This window comes from Ranitomeya variabilis, chromosome 3 (assembly GCF_051348905.1).
Source record: "Ranitomeya variabilis isolate aRanVar5 chromosome 3, aRanVar5.hap1, whole genome shotgun sequence".
Lineage (NCBI taxonomy): Eukaryota > Metazoa > Chordata > Amphibia > Anura > Dendrobatidae > Ranitomeya > Ranitomeya variabilis.
Window position 1 is genome coordinate 448,923,693 of NC_135234.1, and position 23,541 is coordinate 448,947,233.

The following is a 23,541-nucleotide window of genomic DNA, read 5'->3' on the forward strand; positions in this document are numbered from 1 at the left end:
ATGTAAGACACTTACAGTTCCCTGAGATCGGTCTTTGACATCGTACACAGACAGCTTAATCTGCGTCATCTGATTTATAAGAGAGTCTTGGAAGAAGGCAATGCTGCTAAGAAATATAGGATTACTTGTCCCCTGTAAGATAAATGAAATTCAAACAACTGGTTAATTTTCCTTCGTCTGCAGTCAAGGTAACGATCCTGGTTTGTTGCAAACATACTGGGATAATGGCAACAATATCTGTTACATTTTACAGAGAAACCCAAGGAATGACTGGCCTTCTAGGGCACAATACCACTCTTGTGTTTGACGTTCAAGCTCATGTTACAAATGAGCGGCACCGTGCCAGGAACAAACATTATGGCCTAACTTCTAGAATAACTTGCCAGCTAGTAACATAACATAGCTTCTCTCTTCTACTATAACCACTAGTTGTGTCAGGACAACGTTATTCATTTAAAGGGCAGAGAATGAATACCTGAATGTAAGCAGCACCCCAGTCTCTAGATATAAGATCGCATGCGGTGTGCTGATTTTATAGCAGATCTGTCACCAAATTTCACAATACACACTGGTTACATTAGTCCCTGCACCAACATTTGAAGACTATGTATGTTACATGTGGCTTACCGGTGTATTGAGCAGTCACCTACCTAAAACAGCAGCAATCAGAGTTAGCTCAGATCACTGATGTTTACCCACTTAGACACCACGTCAATCTACGACAGATGCATTTAAAAGGAACTGGCCATTTAAAGAAATAGCGTTAAAATCATGGCTGCCTTTCTTACAGGAGCAGCAGCCACAGGGAGAACATTAGCTTCTATCCTCCCTGAAGCCACTCGCTTCCAATCATAAGAGGCAGTGCAGGGATCGGGGATCACTATATTGTGAGAGTTGTAATCACTCCCCAGCAATTTGATTTACAGCCTGCTCTGCATCGTAAGTGTGCAGCAACTTCATTCAGTTCCACCTTCCTTGCCTCTCTGTATGTCCTTCAATGCAGCTAAAAATGAGAGAAGACGTTTCAAACTGCCTAAAGAAAACCTACTTGGGTAGTTACAGTCACTGATAAAACATAACTTTTCATTTAAATGTAGTAAAGGAAAAAAGAGGATGACCTCATAATGACTGTACAAGGTATATATTCCTTGTCCAGTCAAATTAAGTCCTTTGTGGTCCTACATAGTTCCTAATATCACCCTGCATAGATGTATGCTTCCAGATAGAGATGGGTTGTTGGGAAACAAAGTATCTCAGTCTCAAGGATTAATGAGCCAAAAGGACCAACAGAAAAAAGGAAAGAAAAAGCATGGTATGCACATTAACTAACTGCCTCTGTGTTGCTAAAAGTAGACATAAGGCATAAGACAAATGCAAATAATATGTGCAGAAGTAGATGGATACAACCAAATGCATAGAAACCTAGTGACAAACTAACAACTGAGACTGCTGTATACATCACATAGGAAACACTTAAACTGGTGTATAGATCACATAGCATACACCAAAACTCTACTTTATACATCACATGGTATTCACAGAGACTACTGTTTACATCACATGATATAAAAAGACTGCTGTATACATCACATAGGAAACACTTAAACTAGTGTATAGATCACATAGCATATACCAAAATTCTACTTTATACATCACATGGTATTCGCAGAGTCTACTGTTTACATCACATGATATACAAACACTGCTGTATATATCACATGGGATACAATAAGACTCTGCTGTATACATCACGACATATACAGAGACTCTGCTGTAAACATCACATGGAACATACATTACTGCTGTATATACATCACATAGAACACACAGAATGCTGTATACTTCAGAGAATACACTAAGACTAATGTATACATCACAAGGGATACAAACAATGCTGAATATATCACTGGTATTCACAGACTGCTGTATGCATCACATGGAATACATAGACTGCTGTATACATCACACTGGATAAACAGACTGCTGTATACATGACATGGGATACAATGAGATTCTGCTGTAAACACATGGGATAGAACAAGACTCTGCTGTATACATCACATGGGATACACACTGGTGTAAACATCATGAGAAACAATGAGACACTGCAGAATACATCACATTGGATACACCGAGATTCTCCTGTATGTATCACATTAGTACACTGAGACTCTGATGTGTACATTACATACGATATACTGAAACTCTGCTGTAACTATAATATTATTTAATAATAATATTAAGCTGGAATGCTTTAACAGGGTTAGCCACTTAATTTTTATTTGCCAAATGTGTTGGAAATGGGATTTTGTGGCACTTGTTAATTTATAAATGTTACAAATTCTCCTCCTGCAATTATTAGGGAAGGTCTGGTCACAAGCTTCTCCAACAGCAGGCATTTAAAGGAAATATGCCAGCAGGTTTTTGCTACCTCATCTGAGAGAAGCCCATGTAGGGGCAGAGACCCTAAATCCAACAATGCATCACTTAGTTTACTTGGTGCAGCAGCACACAATCAGAATTGATAGATTTAGCATGCAGCAGAGCGGAGAAAACTAACCCCTCCCCCCACCAGGCTCTGTGTGTACATAGTGTACTGATAAGGAGCAGCTTATCACAGGCAGGAGCAGAGTCACACTGAGGCTAAGTGCACACGTTGCAGAATTTCCGCGGAAATTTCCGCGGCAATTCTGCAGCTCCTGCCGCGGGTATATCGCATGCGGAATTGGCATGCACATTCCCGCAGAAAACTAGCGTTTTGCAAGCATAATTAGCTTGCAGAATGCTAGCGTTTTCCAAGCGATCTGTAGCATCGCTTGGAAAACTGATTGACAGGTTGGTCACACTTGCCAAACATAGTGTTTGACAAGTGTGACCAACTTTTTACTATAGATGCTGCCTATGCAGCATCAATAGTAAAAGATAGAATGTTAAAAATAATAATAATACAAAAAAATGGTTATACTCACCTTCCGCAAACAGCCGATCTCCTCAGCGGCTTCCGTTCCTATAGATGGTGCGTGTACAGGACCTTCGATGACGTCACGGTCACGTGACCGCGACGTCATCGCAGGTCCTTCACACACACCATCTATAGGAACGGAAGCGGCCACGCGCAGAGCTGAGAGGCGGAAAGGCTCCGGGGCCATCAGAGGGTGAGTATATCAAGATTTTTTAATTTAATTTTTTTTTTTTTTTTTAACAATTATATGGTGCCCAGTCCGTGGAGGAAAGTCGGAAAGTCTCCTCTCCTCCACCCTGGGTACCAACCGCACATGATCTGCTTACTTCCCGCATGGTGGGCATAGCCCCATGCGGGAAGTAAGCAGACCAATGCATTCCTAGGTGTGCGGAATCCCCGCGATTCCGCAAATTTAATGAACATGCTGCGTTTTTTTCTGGAATGCGATTCCGCTCTGGAAAACAACGCAGCATGTGCACAAAAAATGCGGATTGCATTCTATTAAATAGGATGCTTAATGTGAGCGTTTTTTTCGCGGTTTTATAGCGTTTTTATAGCGAAAAACCATGAAAAATCTGCTACGTGTGCACATAGCCTAACAGTCACATGCACATCAGACGGCAATGATAATGTACTAGTGATACAACCATCACTGTAAATAAACAACAGCACATAGCTTGATAAGTGACACATCGTTGAATTCTCTGTTTTAACCCCTACGTCATGCTGTGCTCAGGTTACATAGCAAAAACCTGCTGACAGATTCGCTTTAATGGACAGTAGAGCTATGCAATCTGCAAACATGCAATAACAAATGCAGGAGGACAACAAATGAAATTAATAATGAACCTTTCAATAATGTTGTCATTTACTAGTGTAATTCCCTAAAGTAGGCTGCATTGCAGTGAAATTAATGGGTAGTCTGGTGTCTGTATTTTCCAAAAGAGATGGTCATAACTAAGTGATGTGAACATCCCTTTATAAAAAAGTGAAGGGATGGTCACTCTTATACACAATAAGCAAAGGCTGCCATAGGAGAGGTTCAAACCTAAGCGGATGTTTCATAGACAAAGGTGTTGTCCATTACTGGACAACCCCTTCTTAATTACACTATATAAACTAAAAAGAAAATAGACATATGCCCACCTTCCAGACTGGTGCGATGCCATCACTACAATTCCTGGAAGTCACATATCCGTTGATTGGCTGCAGCCCTTCAGTATTCTATCCAGATGTCCGCCCTGGTGGAACACTCAAGGGCTGCAACCAATTCGTAGACATGGGACTACCAGGAATTACAACATCGGAATCGCTAGTGTGGCGAGGAGAGGAGAATGTTTTTGTATTTTATTTGATTCTGGGCAATTAAGCAATTAAGAAGGAGTGGAGATAACCACTACCCAGATCACCGGTTAGGGCAAACAAAAGTCAAAAAAAGTGGGCATAGATCTAAGCTTGGTGTATTGTAACCACACAATAGCCAGCCTTAAAATACCTTCACATTAAGCGACGCTGCAGCGATAGCGACAACGATGCCGATCGCTGCAGCATCGCTGTTTGATCGCTGGAGAGCTGTCACACAGACAGCTCTCCAGCGACCAACTATGCCGAGGTCCCCGGGTAACCAGGGTAAACATCGGGTTACTAAGCGCAGGGCCGCGCTTAGTAACCCGATGTTTACCCTGGATACCAGCGTAAAATGTAAAAAAAACAAACAGTACATACTTACATTCGCGTCCCCCGGCGTCCGCTTCCTGCACTGACTGAGCGCCGGCCCTAACAGCAGAGCGGTGACGTCACCGCTGTGCTGTACTTTCACTTTCACTTTACGGCGCTCAGTCAGTGTGGGAAGCGGACGCCAGGGGACGCGAAGGTGAGTATGTACTGTTTGTTTTTTTACATTTTACACTGGTAACCAGGGTAAACATCGGGTTACTAAGCGCGGCCCTGCGCTTAGTAACCCGATATTTACCCTGGTTACCAGTGTAAAACATCGCTGGTATCGTTGCTTTTGGTGTCAAACACGACGATACACGCCGGTCTGACGACCAAATAAAGTTCTGAACTTTGTTCAACGACCAGCGATATCACAGCAGGATCCTGATCGCTGCTGCGTGTCAAACACAACGATATCGCTAGCGAGGACGCTGCAACGTCACGGATCGCTAGCGATATCGTTTAGTGTGAAGGTACCTTTAGTCCGCTGGTGGTTTTAGTGCAGTACCCTTCTCAGCTACTTTCGGACAACACATTCTCACCTCGATGATCTCGGTCTGTGCATGCTTTGTCCAGAAAGCCTGAGGAGGCGTTGTGACACTAACAGCAACAAAACTATTTGGCTTCCGCTCAAGTGATGGAGTAGTCAGTTCACTACATGCTGTAACGAAGAAAAAAAAACAGCTTAGGTCCCATCATTGACAAGAAAAACGTACAACGGACAGTAAAGTTTATGATAACGCTCACGCACATATAAAGTTATTAAATATAGAAGCACACTTACTTTAATGGGGCATTTACATACAGCATCATGTGACTTTATGACGACTCAAGACAATTAAACTTCAAGGTTATCGAATTGTCCAGTTAAGAAGCATAAGTGATTGAAATCAATTTTACCTGCTATGGTGAAAACTGATAAGTTTTATAGAAGTGATAAAAAGTGTCTCAAAGAGGAGACAGAAAGACAACCCCACAAAGGGAAGGTTTCTGCAGGTGGTCACCAGAGACAATTACTCTCTCCTGATCTTTCCTGATACTTCTCTAGTTTTGGTGTTTTACTTGATTACTCGGAGTCGTCATAACTAGTAATATGAGATGGTACCTGCAGCCCAGCTCCTTGAGGATGGCACTTCCATACATTCCATCGCAAGAAGCTTTTTTGCCTCCCAGCACAGTCTTAAGAGTAGGAAGCAGATAGATGTTAGGACACAAGCCGTTCGACAAAAAGAGCTGGACAGGGCCATGGAAGAGCATCAACCCACCAGCAGGACAGCCATCTGCTCCTTTGTGGGAGGAGGAACAGGAGAAGAACTGCTAGAGCACTACAACATGACATCAGAGGGTTACCAGTGTGTATATTTCTGACCAAACTGCCAGAAGCAGACTTCATTAACGTGGCATGGGAGCATGACATCCTACAGTGGAACTTGTGTTCACATCTCAACTCTGTGCAGTTTGATTCACATTTGTCAGACATAAAAATTTACAGGTCCATTACTGGCACGTCGGTCTCTTCACAAAGGAGAGGAGGTTCTCAGGAAAATGTGATAAATATAAGAGAATCTGGAGAAACGATGTTGAACGTTCTTTTTGCCCACAACTTCATCCAACATGACCGGTATGATGGTGGGTCAGTGATTGAATGGGTAGGCATATCCTTGGAGGATAGTACAAATCTTCACGTGAGCCAACGGTGACCTGACAGCTGTAAACTACCAGGATGAATCCCCAGAACTATTGTTACACCTTACATTGGAGCAGTGGCCTTTTGTTCCTCCTCGTACAAGAGATTGCCCAGACTCATGTGACCAAAGAGTATAAGCAGTTCATGGGTGATAAAAGGCCCTTATGTTTCAGAAGCATGAATCCAATTGAGAACTTCTGTTCCATTCATCTGACACAAACAACTAGCACCACAGACTGCCCACAGCTGACTGATTTGATCCAAGTCTGGGATGAGATCTCTCTGGACACCATCTGCCGCCTCATCAGGAGCAAGCCTAGATGTTGATGGGAGCATATACAGGTATGTAAGGACAACACACTACTGAGTCACATTATGAGTTGTCATATTGAAAGTTATGCAGATTGGGTCACTATGGTTTTCGGTGCGTTTTGGAATCCAGTCATCATTTGGTTGACGATTTTGGTTTCAAATGACTGTTCATACATCATTTTGTCTCAAATAATTATTTCCATTTTTATTGGTAAAGATTTTCAACTTAAATTTTTCGTTCCGATGTGTAAATAAGGCGTTGCGTAATTTTTGAGCAGATAACTGTAAAGTAAATTAGTCCCATAACATATAGTGAATGTCGGTACCGCAAACACTTCAAACCACTGGTGCAGCAATATACAGGAATCTAGAAAATGTCAAACAGCAATCTTTGGAAATGCTCAGCAAAAAGACAGCAGGCTTTAGATACTTCATAGAAGAAAAGTCCAATTGCTACACTGAGCAAATGAAGCAAATCTTCTTTACTGTGGCAAATACAGGATGGGAAGTAGCAGCAAACACATGGCTTACGGACATCATAAAGACACTTCCTTGGGGCTTCACATGAAGACCGGTGGAAGAGTCATGGATGACGGGAATCAGCTGTAGGCTATGGGTTGCTTTAACTAGCTGTCCTGTATATGCCACAATAAAGATTGTTTCATTCTGTGCGTGCGGCAATTGCATTTGTCATCTACAAAGTACTCTAAAGTTACAACATCTACAGCATTTTAAAAGTAAAGTGCGGTTTCTTAAAACTTACCCAAACTAAATTCCAAAATTGGTTCATCTGGATCCTGGAAATTCCCTAATAAAAAGTAAATGTAATTAAATAGTGATCAGATACATTACCATAGTAATAGTATACAAAGGATCCTACACTACATAAAGCCTGCCTTGAGGAGCACAAGCTCTATGTGTTGCTGCATCATCACTGCTGATTTTCTCTTCCTTACCTAGCACTTTCAGTTAAAGAATGCCAGCCCCGCCTGTCGCTCATATTACCATCCGGGCTGTATGCAAGCTTTATATTTCAGGAATTCTGCCGAGAGGTTGGCAATGATTGCTAACACCATTGCACATGGCTCCAAGAATTCATCTACTCATCGAGCTCAAAGTACATAGCTCAGACAGAGGAGCAGGAAACATTAATAGCCTTGGAAGGGGTTTTCCACTTTCAGTAAACATACCCCCACACACTCAATACATATAATAACACAGCTAGTACTCACATTACCCATTTCTGCTGCTGCATATTGGTGGTAGCGGTAACATCATGAGTACAGTGCACATTACCTCTGCAGACAGTCACTGACCTCACAGGCTTATGCTGTTTACATCGGCAAAGCTACTGCGGCGATGATATGCATTACAGTAATATCATAGATAAAAGAAACATTGCACTCCTTCCTACAGCAACGGTAGAAAGCAGGCGAAGGCTCACTTATGGGGTCATTAGAGCCATCACTGTTATGGCTGGTGTCATGCACACGCTTGTTTTTTTTCCTGACTGAAATTGAGAACGGCAACATTTTTTTTAAATCTGTAGTGTGTCAATTCTTTCAGCTTTTTGCAGCATTTTTCAACCATACACTGCAATGAAAAAATGAAAACATGCTGCAAAAAAACACAACGGCGTTTTTTGCAGCGTTTTTGCTGCATCTGTTAAATGTTTTTGGTGAATAAAACTAATTTAATTAAACACGAATTGTAGACAAATCAGATATGTAATCCATACCCAAAAATGCTGAAAAAAAAAAAAAAAGCATAGAAAAGCTGCAAACACACTGAAAAACAGGTGTTTTGAAAACAGCGTCTTTACTGCATTGTGAAAACGTTTTAAGTGACCATAGTCTAACTGGGTCTGCTCATACTTAACCAGGACCTGGACAAAGATGAAACATCTTATTTCACATCTTGGCAGATGACTGATTTTATATTCTTTTATTAGGATGCCATCTTTTATGGGCTAAAAGCTATAAACAAATCCACAAATGTAGTGGCGTTAACAAGCCCTGTATGTGTCTAGATGCCTATCTCCAGTCATGGTACAGGCTAAACAATATGTGCAGCCCCCATCTAGACCAAGGCAGCATTGCAGGCCCCCCATACAATGCCAGGATCCCCACTGGTTAAAAGAAAATGGAAAAGAAAATATTTTCTCTTTAAAGCAATATGAAAAAAGGAAAAAATGAGAATATAAGTTGTACTACTGCATTCCAGTCATCAACATTGCCAGAAAAATACTTCAACAACTATACAAAGAGAAAAGTTTGCATACCCCACGTGGACATCAGTGCGCATCTAGTATTCCACTAAGGCTAGGTTCACATCAATACACTGCTCTCCACCGAGCACTACGTTGGGGTTTGTAGCAATCACCCCCAAAAAACTGTATTCCAACGAGAATCCTGGCAGAGCCACTGCCCCAATGTTTGTTTACAGGCTGCAGCGGTGACTTCACAGCTACAGCACGCAGCACCACTGCAGCTAATCATTAAGCTCAGCCTCATGCCATCTACATCAGCAAGGAAAGACTAGTACCAGCTCAGATTGTTATTTTAGATTTCTGCAAGAGTATGGAGCAAAAAAAGGTTGAAACTGAAAAATCCTTTTAATGGCTTTCTCCACTGCCCAAACTATCGATTTGTAATCTTTAAGGGTCTGACTGGTGCGACTGCCAAAATGGGAAAAAAGGGGACTACAGTGATCCAATGAAGCGTGGAGGGACAGTTTTGAGAGGTGGTAGCGTGAGGGGACAGTATGGAGAGATGGGAATGTGAGGGACACTAGGTAGAGGTGGGAGAGTGGAGGAACAGTATTGAAGAAAGCCTGACAACTCCCAATATCTCCTTACAAGTGTAAAGAACATACTGAGAGTTGCAGGTTTATGCAATACAAGTGTATAAAGGGCTGACCTGACATTTCAATTGATCGCTGTACTAAGCTTGGTGCTATATTCATGTACTGACTGTGGTTCTGGAGTTACATTCATGTACTGACGGTGCTTTTGGTTATGGATTCATGTACCAATGAGGGTTCTGGTGAATGATTCATGTACTAACAGTGGTTCTGGTGAAGGAGTCACATACTGACAGTGCATCTAATATTGGACACATAGCAATCTATAACTGGTCTTATGATGTTTTACATGGCTATGTTAAAATTCCTCCAAACTTGGTATTTTGAGATGATGGAGAATTTGGAGAATTTCTGCTTGAAAAACTCAGGATAAGTTTGGGTAAGTTTACAATGAGTTTTTGGAACAGAAACGGCGCAGACACTCTCCAAATCTTTCTCAAAAACTCAAAACTTGGCTTTGTTGATGTATGTGTGTAGTGACAGTAGTTCTGGTGAGCTGTTCATTTAAGCACCCCTTTTTCATTTTTTGCAGCCCGTGAGCTTGGTTCAGTATAACGATGTGACCCTTAGACTAAAAAATGTTGTGCGCCTCTGTTCTATCCTATGAGAAACTATTATGGCATTGAAGAAATATATATTGATCGAATCTCCAGAATACAGGTTGACTATCACTAAAGGCAATTTCATTATGATCCAAATTCTTTTTACCAGAAGTACTTACCTGCCAGTGACAATCCTAACATTTCAGAAGTAACATCGATGGTAGAATGAGGCCTGGCCGCATGGCGAGGACTACGTTGTCTTGCCATCATTTCGGCATGAGTAGGGCACGATCACTATCTTCTAGGCCTTCAACAATGTTTTTATCCTTGAATTTTTAATTGCCAGTGAAGGAGAGCCACAACTGAAAAAAAGTTTATCAAACATTAGAAGAAAAAAAAAAAAAATATATATATATATATATAAATATTGAATTTAGTAAACCTTATCTATGTAGTATGCAAGAATCATGTCAAGTTTGTTGATCAACTGTTAGACCCCTGTAAAGGAGCTGTACATTCCATATTGTCGGATCTTCTTTAAACATTGTTAGGGATTAAGGGTACCGTCTCACTATACGATTTACCAACGATCACGACCTGCGATACGACCTGGCCGTGATCGTTGGTAAGTCGTTGTGTGGTCGCTGGGGAGCTGTCACACAGACCGCTCTCCAGCGACCAACGATGCCGAGGTTCGCTGGTAACCAGGGTAAACATCGGGTTACTAAGCGCAGGGCCGCGCTTAGTAACCCGATGTTTACCGTGGTTACCAGCGTAAATGTAAAAAAAAACCGTACATACTCACCATCTGATGTCCGTCAGGTCCCTTGCCGTCTGCTTCCCGCTCTGAGTGCCGCCGTACAGTGAGAGCAGAGCACAGCGGTGACGTCACCGCTGTGATCTGCTCTCACTTTCCGGCCGGCAGTCAGTCAGAGCGGGAAGCAGACGGCAAGGGACCTGTAGGACATCAGATGGTGAGTATGTACGTTTTTTTTTTTTTTTTACTTTTACGCTGGTAACCACGGTAAGCATCGGGTTACTAAGCGCGGCCCTGCGCTTAGTAACCCGATGTTTACCCTGGTTACCAGCGAACGCATCGCTGGATCGCTGTCACACACAACGATCCAGGGATGACAGCGGGAGATCCAGCGACGAAAGAAAGTTTCAAACGATCTGCTACGACGTACGATTCTCAGCAGGGTCCCTGATCGCTGCTGGGTGTCAGACACTGCGAGATCGTAACTATATCGCTAGAACGTCACGAATCGTGCCGTCGTAGCGATGAAAATGCCACTGTGTGACGGTACCCTAACTTTTAGGAGATAGTCTGCTATACTGTAGATACAGGAAAAGGTGGCCATAAACACACAAGGAAATACGCTGTACTAAAAACAATATTGGGGTTAGAAAGGTTAATCCTATACCATTTTTTCATATGTGACAGAGATAATGACCTAGATAGTAAAACAGCAATCACCTACTTCCAAAACTCAAGGACACTCGGTAAACTTTTTAGTGGAGCGCTAAGACTCTGCAGAATTTGGGAAAGTCAGTACAAATACTAAGCACAAGTCACTAAGTTATATACAGTTAGTCCTCGGGTTACAACGGTCTCGAGTTACATCGTTTCGTGGTTACAACGCTTTATACGAGGCCTCGTTCCGACTTACACGGTTTGCGTCGTAAGTCGAACTACATGCAACTACGTGCAGCGGCGGAAGAATAGAGTCCAGTACTGTACACTGTATCCGGTTACACGAGGAAAACGAGTCTCCTGCACGCAATAACACCCTAATTATGTAGGGTACTGTGTTAGGATAGGTGTTTGGATAGGCTAAGTGTTTGCAGTACTGTACTGTTATTATGGTACAGTACTGTATGAATGTATGGTCCGACTTACATCGAAATTCGGTTTACGACGCCGTGTAAGAACGGATCAACGTCGTAAGTCGAGGACTACCTGTAATGGAAAACCAGTGCAGTTAAACAGTTGGAGAGACTTTAATCGAATGAAAATCAAGTATTCGTGGGCAATATGTAATACCTTATAACGATATAACATTGCCTTGGTATAGTTCGTATAAAAACAGCTTTGAAAAGGTAGAGAATTTTCATGACCTCTCTACACTTCATCCCCAATAATGAGTACAATAAATGTAATAAAATAGGTTAGCACTGGTAGATTATTGTTTTCCCCTTAAAATCCTTGTTAAAGAAACAGGCCATGGTCTGAGCAGGTCATATTAGTGAAGTCAATGCAGACAAGATCGACATCATTATGTCATAAAATACATTGTTGACAATAATTAACAATAATGAGGATGATAAAAATCATAAGCCTTCTGGTAATAATGATGACGTAACATTCAGTTTCACCTCAGGCCAGAAAGTGAGATGGTTTTATTTTGTTTGATCTAGAGTAATGAATGTTATGCGGACGTCTACTGGCCAGTCTGAAATCACTCATGTTTCAAAACCAATAAGTTCTATAGTTACATACGAATATATAATGTTCAGCATAAATGAGTACACCCCAACAGATTTGTCAAAAAATTTCCATTCAGAATCAACATTTTCTATGGGATACCATTCTAATCTAATTGAAACAAGATTTGCTGTTTTGCACATCCCCAAAAATAGTTTTCCTAACAAATTCATTGAAGACCAGGTCGCAAAAACAAGTACACCCCAACGAAAGTCTTAGGACCACAGCTAAAGTTTAGACTACAAAATTCTAATTAACAAAAAAAAAAAATCCAACCACAGGTAATTTAATAATTGACAATAAAATGGTGTTACTTAAAGAAAACCCCTTCCCATTTCATGCTGTCAGTAATGGCACCACACGGAAGAGAAATGTCACCTGAGAAAGAAAATCTTTTCTTTACACAAGAAAGGTAAAAACTACAAGATGATCAGAAAAACTTTACTTAGTCAGAATTATGTAGCAAATTCAAAAATTTAACAAAGCACGAACTGAAGCCATCTCAGAGAGACATCCAGACCGACCATGGAAGTTAACATCTAAACGGGAGGGTCTTCTGATGAGAAAGATTGAAGAAAGTAGACATGCAAGTTAACTGCAATTAGCTACAGAGGTAGAAAGCCAAACAGGTGTGAGTGTTTCTCGCGACATAATACACACAGCAAGAAGTGGCACGCATGGCCGTCATCCATGAAGGAAGTCACTCCTAAAGCTCATGAACAAAAAAATCTGCCCACAATTTGCCAGGCCCTTGGTGAAAAAATATGAAGACTACTGGACGCTATACTCTGGAGTAATGAGACCATGATAAATGTTTTTGGAACCGATGCCTTCAAAACTGTATAGTGTCGCAAAGGTTAAGGAGAACAAAGAAAAATGCATGGTGCCTACTGTAAAAAATGGTGGTGGCAGTGTCCTCATGGGGGGCTGAATGAGTGCTGCTGAAAAAGTGAAGTCTTCTAAGTCCAGAAACTGTAATATTTGATGTGTTTTTATTTTTCAAGACATTGATTTGCATTCTGTAATGTTACATAGGACTTATGGAAAGTCATTGCTTTGAAAGTTCAAATTATGCAAACTAGGGGACAGGTCACTGAGGGATCAGTGACCTGTCAGCAGTCTGCATTACGAATACCAAATCAGGGCATCACATGAAGACCCCCTCTCCCCCACAGGCCGTCCCAGGGTACAGGCATATCATTAACTAAGAACTGAAAATAAAGATTAAACAACGGATTTCATCAACCAAGGTATCATTTTAATCAGTATAATGGCACCGACCTGACACTGTCTGTAGGTTACTGTTCATAATCTTGCTGACAGATTCCCTTTAAAAGGCCTCTGGTTCTGTAATGAGATTCTATGGATAGGTAAAACCAAGATTAACTAACACTACAGTGATGAGAAGTGACGGTCTGTGCCAAGTCGTGTAGGACGTGTCATGTTATAGTAATGGATCACCGGTGTCTACTCATGATGTGACTGAATAAGAGTCTTGGGATGAATTCTTAAGTGTTCAGAATGTACCAAAGCCAGGTAGGCTAGGGTTAAATCCTAGCACTGCAGGTCTTGCTTACATGAACTTCGCTAGCTTTGAGTAAGAACCAGGGCTTCTATTCACTGGAGGTGTGTCAATCTGCTGGATGTTGAGCAAAGTCAAGTGTGCTGCTGGTGAGTGACCAGCCAAATGTGAGCATAGCTGAGAAAGACGTGCCAGGGTCTCTCTCTAAATGGAGACTGCACGGCTCAGCTAGGAAAGCCGAGCAGTCTGCATGTTGGAGCTTCAGAGTAACGTATGGAATCTGCAGCCTGTTCAGTGTGAACTGTGCATGGAGTTGAATACTGAAGGGGATACTGAGACATGGTAGGATCATACCTCTTTGGTGCATAAAATTTGCTCTGAGAGAAAGGACAGTAATATGTTCAGGTGAGCTCGCACTGTCATATGTGTTCTGTTTTTGCTGTAATACCTTTGTGCCCAGAAGAGGCTGTTTTAGTTTTTTAATTCCTTGCAGTTTTATGAAAGCTATAAAACTGCACCTGTTGGGCCAAAACTGCATTGCCTGTGTGAATTCTACATATTGCCTACCTGAGAGAGTGAAACCCTACAATAGGAATTCATTCCTCTCAAAGCCAGACCAATGCTGGAAAATTGTTAGCACGGTGCTTCACAGTACAGATGCTTTCCATGTTGTTTCGGGGTATTAGTCAACAGATTCTTACAAGGTAGAGTGACGGAATATTCTTGTATGGCAGCGCTGTTCATCTGACCTCACATTTTGTGGGGATGCTTTTTTCTCACCGAAAAGAAAACTGAAGACAGAAAGACCCACAAGCCAGCAGGAAATACACAGACTGGCAACAAAGCCACAGTCACAAACCAGCAGACGTTTGCAGGCAAAGAATCTCAAGAGAGGAAATGCTCCTTTCCAATTCCAGGTATAACAGCCATCAACTTGGCTGCTGCTATATCTCTATATTTGAGCCTGTGAAAATGGATGGGCTATGTGCAAAATGTCTGCATTTACTAAATGATGCATGTGGTTTCTCTAAAACCCCTTGAACTAAAGCTAACTTGATGGGTATGTCTCCAATGCATACAAATGAGTTACAGAAATCCACAGAAACCAAGGAAAGACCAGCCCACAGGCCACCCCGAAGCACAAACAGGTTGTCTCTCTGTCTCTGTCTCTATGATGAGGAACATGTTTGTGCTTCGGGGTGGATTGTGGGCAGGACTTTCCTTGGTTTCTCTGGCCTAGAGCACCAAGATAAGCCTTTGCCTACAGTCCTGCCCCGAAGCGCGGGCATCTCATTAACTGAAAATTTCTAACACTGATTACACAATAACCACAAGACATATTTCTTCACCCCAGGTATCATTTTAATCAGTTTAACAGCACCAACCTGACAATGCCTGTAGTTTACTTAACAAAATCCTGCTAACAGGTTCACTTTAAGAGTTCCAAAAATGTCAAGTGGTTAAAAGAAGAGAGCTGACCATTCTTCAGAAGTTTTACACTTGTAAGACACGCCATACTGTACAATAGAAATCAATGGGAAGGCAAACAAAAAAAACACACCAGATGCCTGGGCGTCATTTGCACATTCCCCAACATAGATTCGTCGATTGGAGAAAAAAAAAACATTTATAGGTGTTAGAATAAGCCAACACAGCATTTTGTATTGTTTTTTTAAGCTTTTTTTTTTTGTAAGATAATAAACTTGTAAAAAACAAAAAAAACATGTACTTCATATTGCTGTACTCATATGGACCTGCAGAAAACAATTCACTGATCTTTTTTACCACAGAATGGCTACTGCAGAATCAGACGCCAGCTGGGAGTACTTACTTTCATGTCGTATAAATTCTACATGATCGCAATGTTTCCCTCCGTTTTCCAATCATGCGTTACCCCCTGCAAAACAAAACCATAAATCGATTAATGTAAATTCTAAGTGACCGCAATCATACGATGCTGCCATGCCAGTCCTGTCATGTGGATCTATGCTGGGTTCATGGTCATTAGTTGTTTTTTAGGACAATGATGTGAGATATATATTATTTTTTCGATTTACAGACATTTTAAGTTAACAGTAGTCTATTCCATTTTTATTTCCTGGCTATATTTAGTCCTTGAGCTATGGGTACAGAGTCCCTCCACACATTGGTAATTATGCTTGAAATAACATGAGTGCTTATCAGGAAGCAGCAAGGTATAAATGGCAGCCTTGGGAAGGCGAGGGAGAAGACACGTTGCTTATATAGTAAACCTGTTCTACCAAGTTTTTGTAGAAGAGTTTATGACCGCCAGATGACAGGCAGCCATCACTGAGAAAATATATCCAGGAATAAACCTATAACAGAAATGTGGTGGCACATATGAAGACTTATGAAGTTGCGGCAACTAGTGATGAACAAATGTGCCCAGATGAGGTGTTTGTTAGGCAATCCCTACATGTGGTGCGGATGTCGACCATCCAAAAATAATAGTTGCAAATACCTCCAACTAGAAAATGTAGCATAGTTCTTCTGAAGGTGGTTCTTAGGTATCCATGGTTACAACCACTAACAACTGTCACTATATGACTGGTCATAACTATGGATTCCTAAGCTACCGCAACGCCCTGCACAAGGGGTAAGCAACATAGCGAATCAGAGGAACCATACTACAATTTTAATAGGAGATGTTTCCTAATATTACACCTTCTACATATTGGGATAGGATCTTGGAGATAGGAAAACCCCTTTAAGTTGGCAAAACACCCTGATATTGATTGGATAAACCGACAGTCTAATATGTACGAAGGAAAAGGATCTGGCCTTTGGGCTGTTCTTCCAGGAGGTAAGTTGTCATCAGAAAAGTCTGGCAGTGACTTTCTAATAGAGGACACAGAAGTGCTTGGCCAAGAATTCCTGTCTGTGGGGTAGTTGGGAGTTCAGCCGACAGCTATCTCATGTGTATGGGGACCATTAAACTGAAGAGATGACTGCCAGAGGGGGAAAAAATAAAAATAAAAATAAAAATTGCAGCATGCACGATTTGCATTCAATGTTCGGATTGCACCCAACCATACAAGTCAATGAGTCTGCGAAAAACATCGGACTGCACTCGGATGACATCAGAGTGCGGTGCGACTTACACTAACTGACAGAATAGATAAATTGTTTTTCCCAATTTCTCATCTGAGAAAAATGTATCCCACTATAATCACTCTAGTCAGAGTTTGATCAGAGTGTGATTAGCATAAATCGGACCAATTTTCTCGGATGCGAGAAAATACTGCGGTGTGACTCTAGCCTAACAGACTTTTCCTTTTATGGGCTAAAAAATAAGGCTTCATCCTGGACGAAGCTTTCTGAACGAAACGCGCGTCGGGTGTGGTGGGCACCTGGATAGCTACACTTTGTGGTAAATATGTAAGGTTTAATTTGATCTCTTTATATTGTTATCACCTGGGTTTATTATTAGCACTGCCACTTTGGTTTGAATGATATGATGATATACTGCCTTAAGACTTAAGTCCCTTATTGGATATAAGGGTATATTTCCTATGGAACTTACGGTAATTTGGTAGTCCATAGTGTTTACAAGCACTTGCACTTTACAGTTCTTTGGATGTTATGTGTTTATATGCATCATGTACTCCCAGGGATCGTTTGAATGAGATATATAAAAGATCAATTTATTGCCCTTATATCCAGGTGTTCCCACCTTCTTTCCTGTTCATGGTTCTGTGTTTCCCCTCTTGATGTTGCTCAGGACTATATGTATGATTAATTTTGTATTTTAAATTTGTTTAATAAAAACAATTTTTAGCCCATAAAAGGAAAAGTCTTTTATCTTAGTGTTTGCTTTCAATTATTCCCTGTCCTTGGGTGTAGTTACTGTGGGATTGTAGGTTTCTTTTGGGAGCTATCTAGCAGAAGTCAGGGAAAGATGGAGTTTAACATGCCTGATGCTTTGATCATGTGAATGCTTTTATCACATTAATGGTATGCTCACATTGGCGTATAACACGGCAGAGTGATATGTGATGTTTTATCGGATAGCACTCAGCGCCCTGTTATACTATGGGGCAGGTCAGATCTGCGATTATTTTCTCATGCCGATTTAGAAAACAATCGTAGCATGCTGCGTGTAGTGCCGATATTTGGATCACACGCACCAATACAAGTCTATGGGTGCTTGTGAAACATCGGACTGCACTCAGATATCATCTGAGTGCAGTCCGATATACACTGACATAGACAATGGAGAAATTAGGTTCTCCATCTTCTCAGCACCTGTGCTATGATTTTCTTATGCAAGAGAATTGGATCCCACTCAGCTCAAACTCTGAGCTGCATGTCATTAACATCCGTCCGAAAAGTGTAAGAGGGTCAGCTCCTTTAAAATATATCTAAGTGTTTCTCTTATTTTTACATGTAGATCAGCCACCTAAACCCAGAAAGCACTTTAAATCCCTTATTTGCATATGTGCCGGGTTCACATTCCTGTTACTTCCTTTTTTGATATTTGTGTAGATAGAATGGATTTTTCATGTTTGGTAGCATAGCCAATACTCTGAGTGTAATCAACCTTACTTGCTGCGACTACTTGAGAAACCTGAGAGATGGAGGAGAGAAGTAAGACCTGGCTGACAGATGAGAGAGCCCCATGAGAATTAATATGGCTGACAATGATAGCGGTCACAGAAAGATGTCACATTTCCAATGGATGTGTAGATGAATCGCCGTGAATCGTCTACCAGGATTATAGGCAAAAAATATGCTAGTAGCAGCAAAGTGGATGACATCTGAATAAATCCTACCCAAACCTGTTAGGATCTGGTGGCCTAGGAGCAGCATTAGACGTGCTCTGGAGAAGGTGGTATCTGTACTGACCGCGGACCCTGAACTTAACACCGCAACTAGAAGTAGCCGTGGGATGTATCTACTGATCCTAGACACCTCGACACAGCCGGAGGACTAATTAACCCTATAGATAAAAAAGGGAAAACTTTCTCGCCTCAGAGAAAATCCCCAAAGGATAGACAGCCCCCCACAAATATTGACTGTGAGAGGAGAGGAAAAACCATACACAGGCTGAAAACAGGTTTTAGCAAAGGAGGCCAATCTAGCTAAATAGGAAAGATAGGACAGAGAACTATGCGGTCAGTATTAAAATACTAGGAAATATCCACCACAGAAAATACAAAAACTCCACATCTAACTAAAGACATGGAGGGTATATCTGCCTCTCCAGAGATTCCAGCTTGGCTGCATAAATCCTTACACAGATTAACCCCTTAATCCCATATGACGTACTATACCGTCGAGGTGGGGTGGGCCTTAATTCCCGGTGACGGTATAGTACGTCATACGCGATCGGCCGCGCTCACGGGGGGAGCGCGGCCGATCGCGGCCGGGTGTCGGCTGCATATCGCAGCTGACATCCGGCACTATGTGCCAGGAGCGGTCACGGACCGCCCCCGGCACATTAACCCCCGGCACACCGCGATCAAACATGATCGCGGTGTACCGGCGGTATAGGGAAGCATCGCGCAGGGAGGGGGCTCCCTGCGGGCTTCCCTGAGACGATCGGTACAAGGTGATGTACTCACCTCGTACCGAACGTCTTCTCCCTGCAGGCCTCGGATCCAAAATGGCCGAGGGGCTGTATCCGGGTCCTGCAGGGAGCACTTCCGGGTCGGAGCAGGCTGCAGATGAAAGCTGCAGCCTGCTCCGATGAAAGTATGATCACAGATCTCATAGAGTGCTGTGCACACTATCAGATCTGCGATCTATGATGTCCCCCCCTGGGACAAAGTAAAAAAGTAAAAAAAAAAAAATTCCACATGTGTAAAAAAAAAAAAAAAAAATTCCTAATTAAATAATAATAAAAAAATATATATTATTCCCATAAATACATTTCTTTATCTAAAAAAAACAAACAAAAACAATAAAAGTACACATATTTAGTATCGCCGCGTCCGTAACGACCCAACCTATAAAACTGGCCCACTAGTTAACCCCTTCAGTAAACACCGTAAGAAAAAAAAAAAAAAAACGAGGCAAAAAACAACGCTTTATTACCATACCGCCGAACAAAAAGTGGAATAACACGCGATCAAAAAGACGGATATAAATAACCATGTTACCGCTGAAAACGTCATCTTGTCCCGCAAAAAACGAGCCGCCATACAGCATCATCAGCAAAAAAATAAAAAAGTTATAGTCCTCAGAATAAAGCGATGCCAAAATAATTATTTTTTCTATAAAATAGTTTTTATCGTATAAAAGCGTCAAAACATAAAAAATGATATAAATGAGGTATCGCTGTAATCGTACTGACCCGACGAATAAAACTGCTTTATCAATTTTACCAAGCGCAGAACGGTATAAACGCCTCTCCCAAAAGAAATTCATGAATAGCTGGTTTTTGGTTATTCTGCCTCACAAAAATCGGAATAAAAAGTGATAAAAAATGGTCACGTGTCCGAAAATGTTACCAATAAAAACGTCAACTCGTCCCGCAAAAAACAAGACCTCACATGACTCTGTGGACCAAAATGTGGAAAAATTATAGGTCTCAAAATGTGGAGACGCAAAAACTTTTTTGCTATAAAAAGCGTCTTTTAGTCTGGTTTCACACTTGCGTTTTTATCTGCATGCGTTTTTTAAAAAAACCGCATGTGTGAAAAAATGCATGTAAACGCGGTAAAACGCATGCGTTTTTATAGAAAAACACAAGAAAACAAGAAAAAAACAAAAAACCCTAACCCTACCCCTAACCTGAAATACGTGGCACTGAAATACGTGGCACTGAAATATACGTTTATATACGTATATACGTATATAAGTGCCACGATATTTCAGTGGCCACGTATTTAAGTGCCACGTATTTAAGTGCCACGTATTTAAGTGCCACGTATTTACGTGCCACGTATTTTTCAGTGCCTGAAATACGTGGCACTGAAATACGTGGCACTGAAATACGTGGCACTGAAATATCGTGGCACTGAAGTATTTACGTGCCACGTATTTTTCAGTGCCTGAAATACGTGGCACTGAAATACGTGGCACTGAAATACGTGGCACTGAAATACGTGGCACTGAAATATCGTGGCACTGAAATATCGTGGCACTGAAATACCGTGGCACTTAAATACGTGGCACTTAAATACGTGGCACTTAAATACGTGGCACTTAAATACGTGGCACTTAAATACGTGGCACTTATATACGTGGCACTTATATACGTGGCACTTATATACGTGGCACTTATATACGTGGCACTTATGACTGTCAGAAAATGTTCAGTAAACGGTTAGGGGTAGGGTTTCAGGTAGAATTGGGGAGTTTCCACTGTTCAGGCACATCAGGGGCTCTCCAAACGCGACATGGCGTCCAATCTCAATTCCAGCCAATTCTGCGTTGAAAAAGTAAAACAGTGCTCCTTCCCTTCCGAGCTCTCCCGTGCGTCCAAAAAGGGGTTTACCCCAACATATGGGGTATCAGCGTACTAGGGACAAATTGAACAACAACTTCTGGGGTCCAAGTTCTCTTGTTATCCTTGGGAAAATAAAAATTTGGGGGGCTAAAAATCATTTTTGTGGGAAAAAAAATATGTTTTATTTTCACGGCTCTGCGTTGTAAACTGTAGTGAAACACTTGGGGGTTCAAAGTTCTCACAACACATCTAGATAAGTTCCTTGGGAGGTCTAGTTTCCAATATGGGGTCACTTGTGGGGGGTTTGTACTGTTTGGGTACATCAGGGGCTCTGCAAATGCAACGTGACGCCTGCAGACCAATCCATTTAAGTCTGCATTCCAAATGGCGCTCCTTCCCTTCCGAGCTCTGTCATGCGCCCAAACAGTGGTCCCTCCCCACAAATGGGGTATCAGCGTACTCCAGACAAATTGGACAACAACTTTTGGGGTCCAATTTATCCTGATACCCTTGTGAAAATACAAAACTGGGGGCTAAAAAATCATTTTTGTGAAAAAGAAAAATAATTTTTATTTTCACGGCTCTGCGTTATAAACTGTAGTGAAACACTTGGGGGTTCAAAGCTCTCAAAACACATCTAGATAAGTTCCTTAGGGGGTCTACTTTCCAAAATGGTGTAACTTGTGGGGGGGGTTTAATGTTTAGGCACATCAGGGGCTCTCCAAACGCAACATGGCATCCCATCTTAATTCCAGTCAATTTTGCATTGAAAAGTAAAATAGCGCTTCTTCCCTTCTGAGCTCTGCTATGCGCCCAAACAATGGTTTACACCCACATATGGGGTATCGTCGTACTCAGGACAAATTGCACAACAACTTTTGTGGTCTAATTTCTTCTCTTACCCTTGGGGAAATAAAAAAATGGGGGTGAAAAGATCATTTTTGTGAAAAAATATGATTTTTTATTTTTACGGCTCTGCATTATAAACTTCTGTGAAGCACTTGTTGGGTCAAAGTGCTCAACACACATCTAGATAAGTTCCTTAAGGGGTCTACTTTCCAAAATGGTGTCACTCGTGGGGGGTTTCAATGTTTAGGCACATTAGGGGCTCTCCAAACGCAACATGGCGTCCCATCTCAATTCCAGTCAAATTTGCATTGAAAAGTCAAATGGCGCTCCTTTGCTTCCAAGCTCTGCCATGCGCCCAAACTGTGGTTTACCCCCACATATGGGGTATCAGCGTACTCAGGACAAATTGTACAACAACTTTTGGGGTCTATTTTCTCCTGTTACCCTTGGTAAAATAAAACAAATTGGAGCTGAAATAAATTTTGTGTGAAAAAAAGTTAAATGTTCATTTTTATTTAAACATTCCAAAAATTCCTGTGAAACACCTGAAGGGTTAATAAACTTCTTGAAAGTGGTTTTGAGTACCTTGAGGGGTGCAGTTTTTAGAATGGTGTCACACTTGGGTATTTTCTATCATATAGACCCGTCAAAATGACTTCAAATGAGATGTGGTCCCTAAAAAAAAATGGTGTTGTAAAAATGAGAAATTGCTGGTCAACTTTTAACCCTTATAACTCCGTCACAAAAAAAAATTTTGGTTCCAAAATTGTGCTGATGTAAAGTAGACATGTGGGAAATGTTATTTATTAAGTATTTTGTGTGACATATGTCTGTGATTTAAGGGCATAAAAATTCAAAGTTGGAAAATTGCAAAATTTTCAAAATTTTCGCCAAATATTCGTTTTTTTCACAAATAAACGCAAGTTATATCGAAGAAATTTTACCACTAACATGAAGTACAATATGTCACGAGAAAACAATGTCAGAATCGCCAAGATCCGTTGAAGCGTTCCAGAGTTATAACCTCATAAAGGGACAGTGGTCAGAATTGTAAAAATTGGCCCGGTCATTAACGTGCAAACCACCCTCGGGGCTTAAGGGGTTAAGCTGGACAATAAAAAACAAGAAATGCACTGAACAATAAGGCCCACAAAATGTGGGCTGCAAAAACAAGCAGGACTTATCTTGTT

General features: G+C 41.4%; 1 protein-coding gene across 6 annotated transcripts in view; it reads right to left on the reverse strand.

Annotated features, from left to right (window-relative positions):
• INPP4A (inositol polyphosphate-4-phosphatase type I A) overlaps positions 1-23,541 on the reverse strand; it is a 152,891-nt gene that overhangs the window by 62,300 nt on the left and 67,050 nt on the right. For all 6 annotated transcript variants that reach the window (XM_077296509.1, XM_077296510.1, XM_077296506.1 and 3 more), the window contains exons 2-6: positions 15,920-15,985; positions 10,261-10,443; positions 7,441-7,485; positions 5,221-5,339; positions 16-132 (exon numbers count right to left, since the gene is read on the reverse strand). In XM_077296509.1, coding sequence (XP_077152624.1) covers positions 16-132; positions 5,221-5,339; positions 7,441-7,485; positions 10,261-10,351 — 372 coding nt within the window. In that variant the 5' untranslated portion in view covers positions 10,352-10,443; positions 15,920-15,985. The remainder of the gene's footprint in view (positions 1-15; positions 133-5,220; positions 5,340-7,440; positions 7,486-10,260; positions 10,444-15,919; positions 15,986-23,541) is intronic.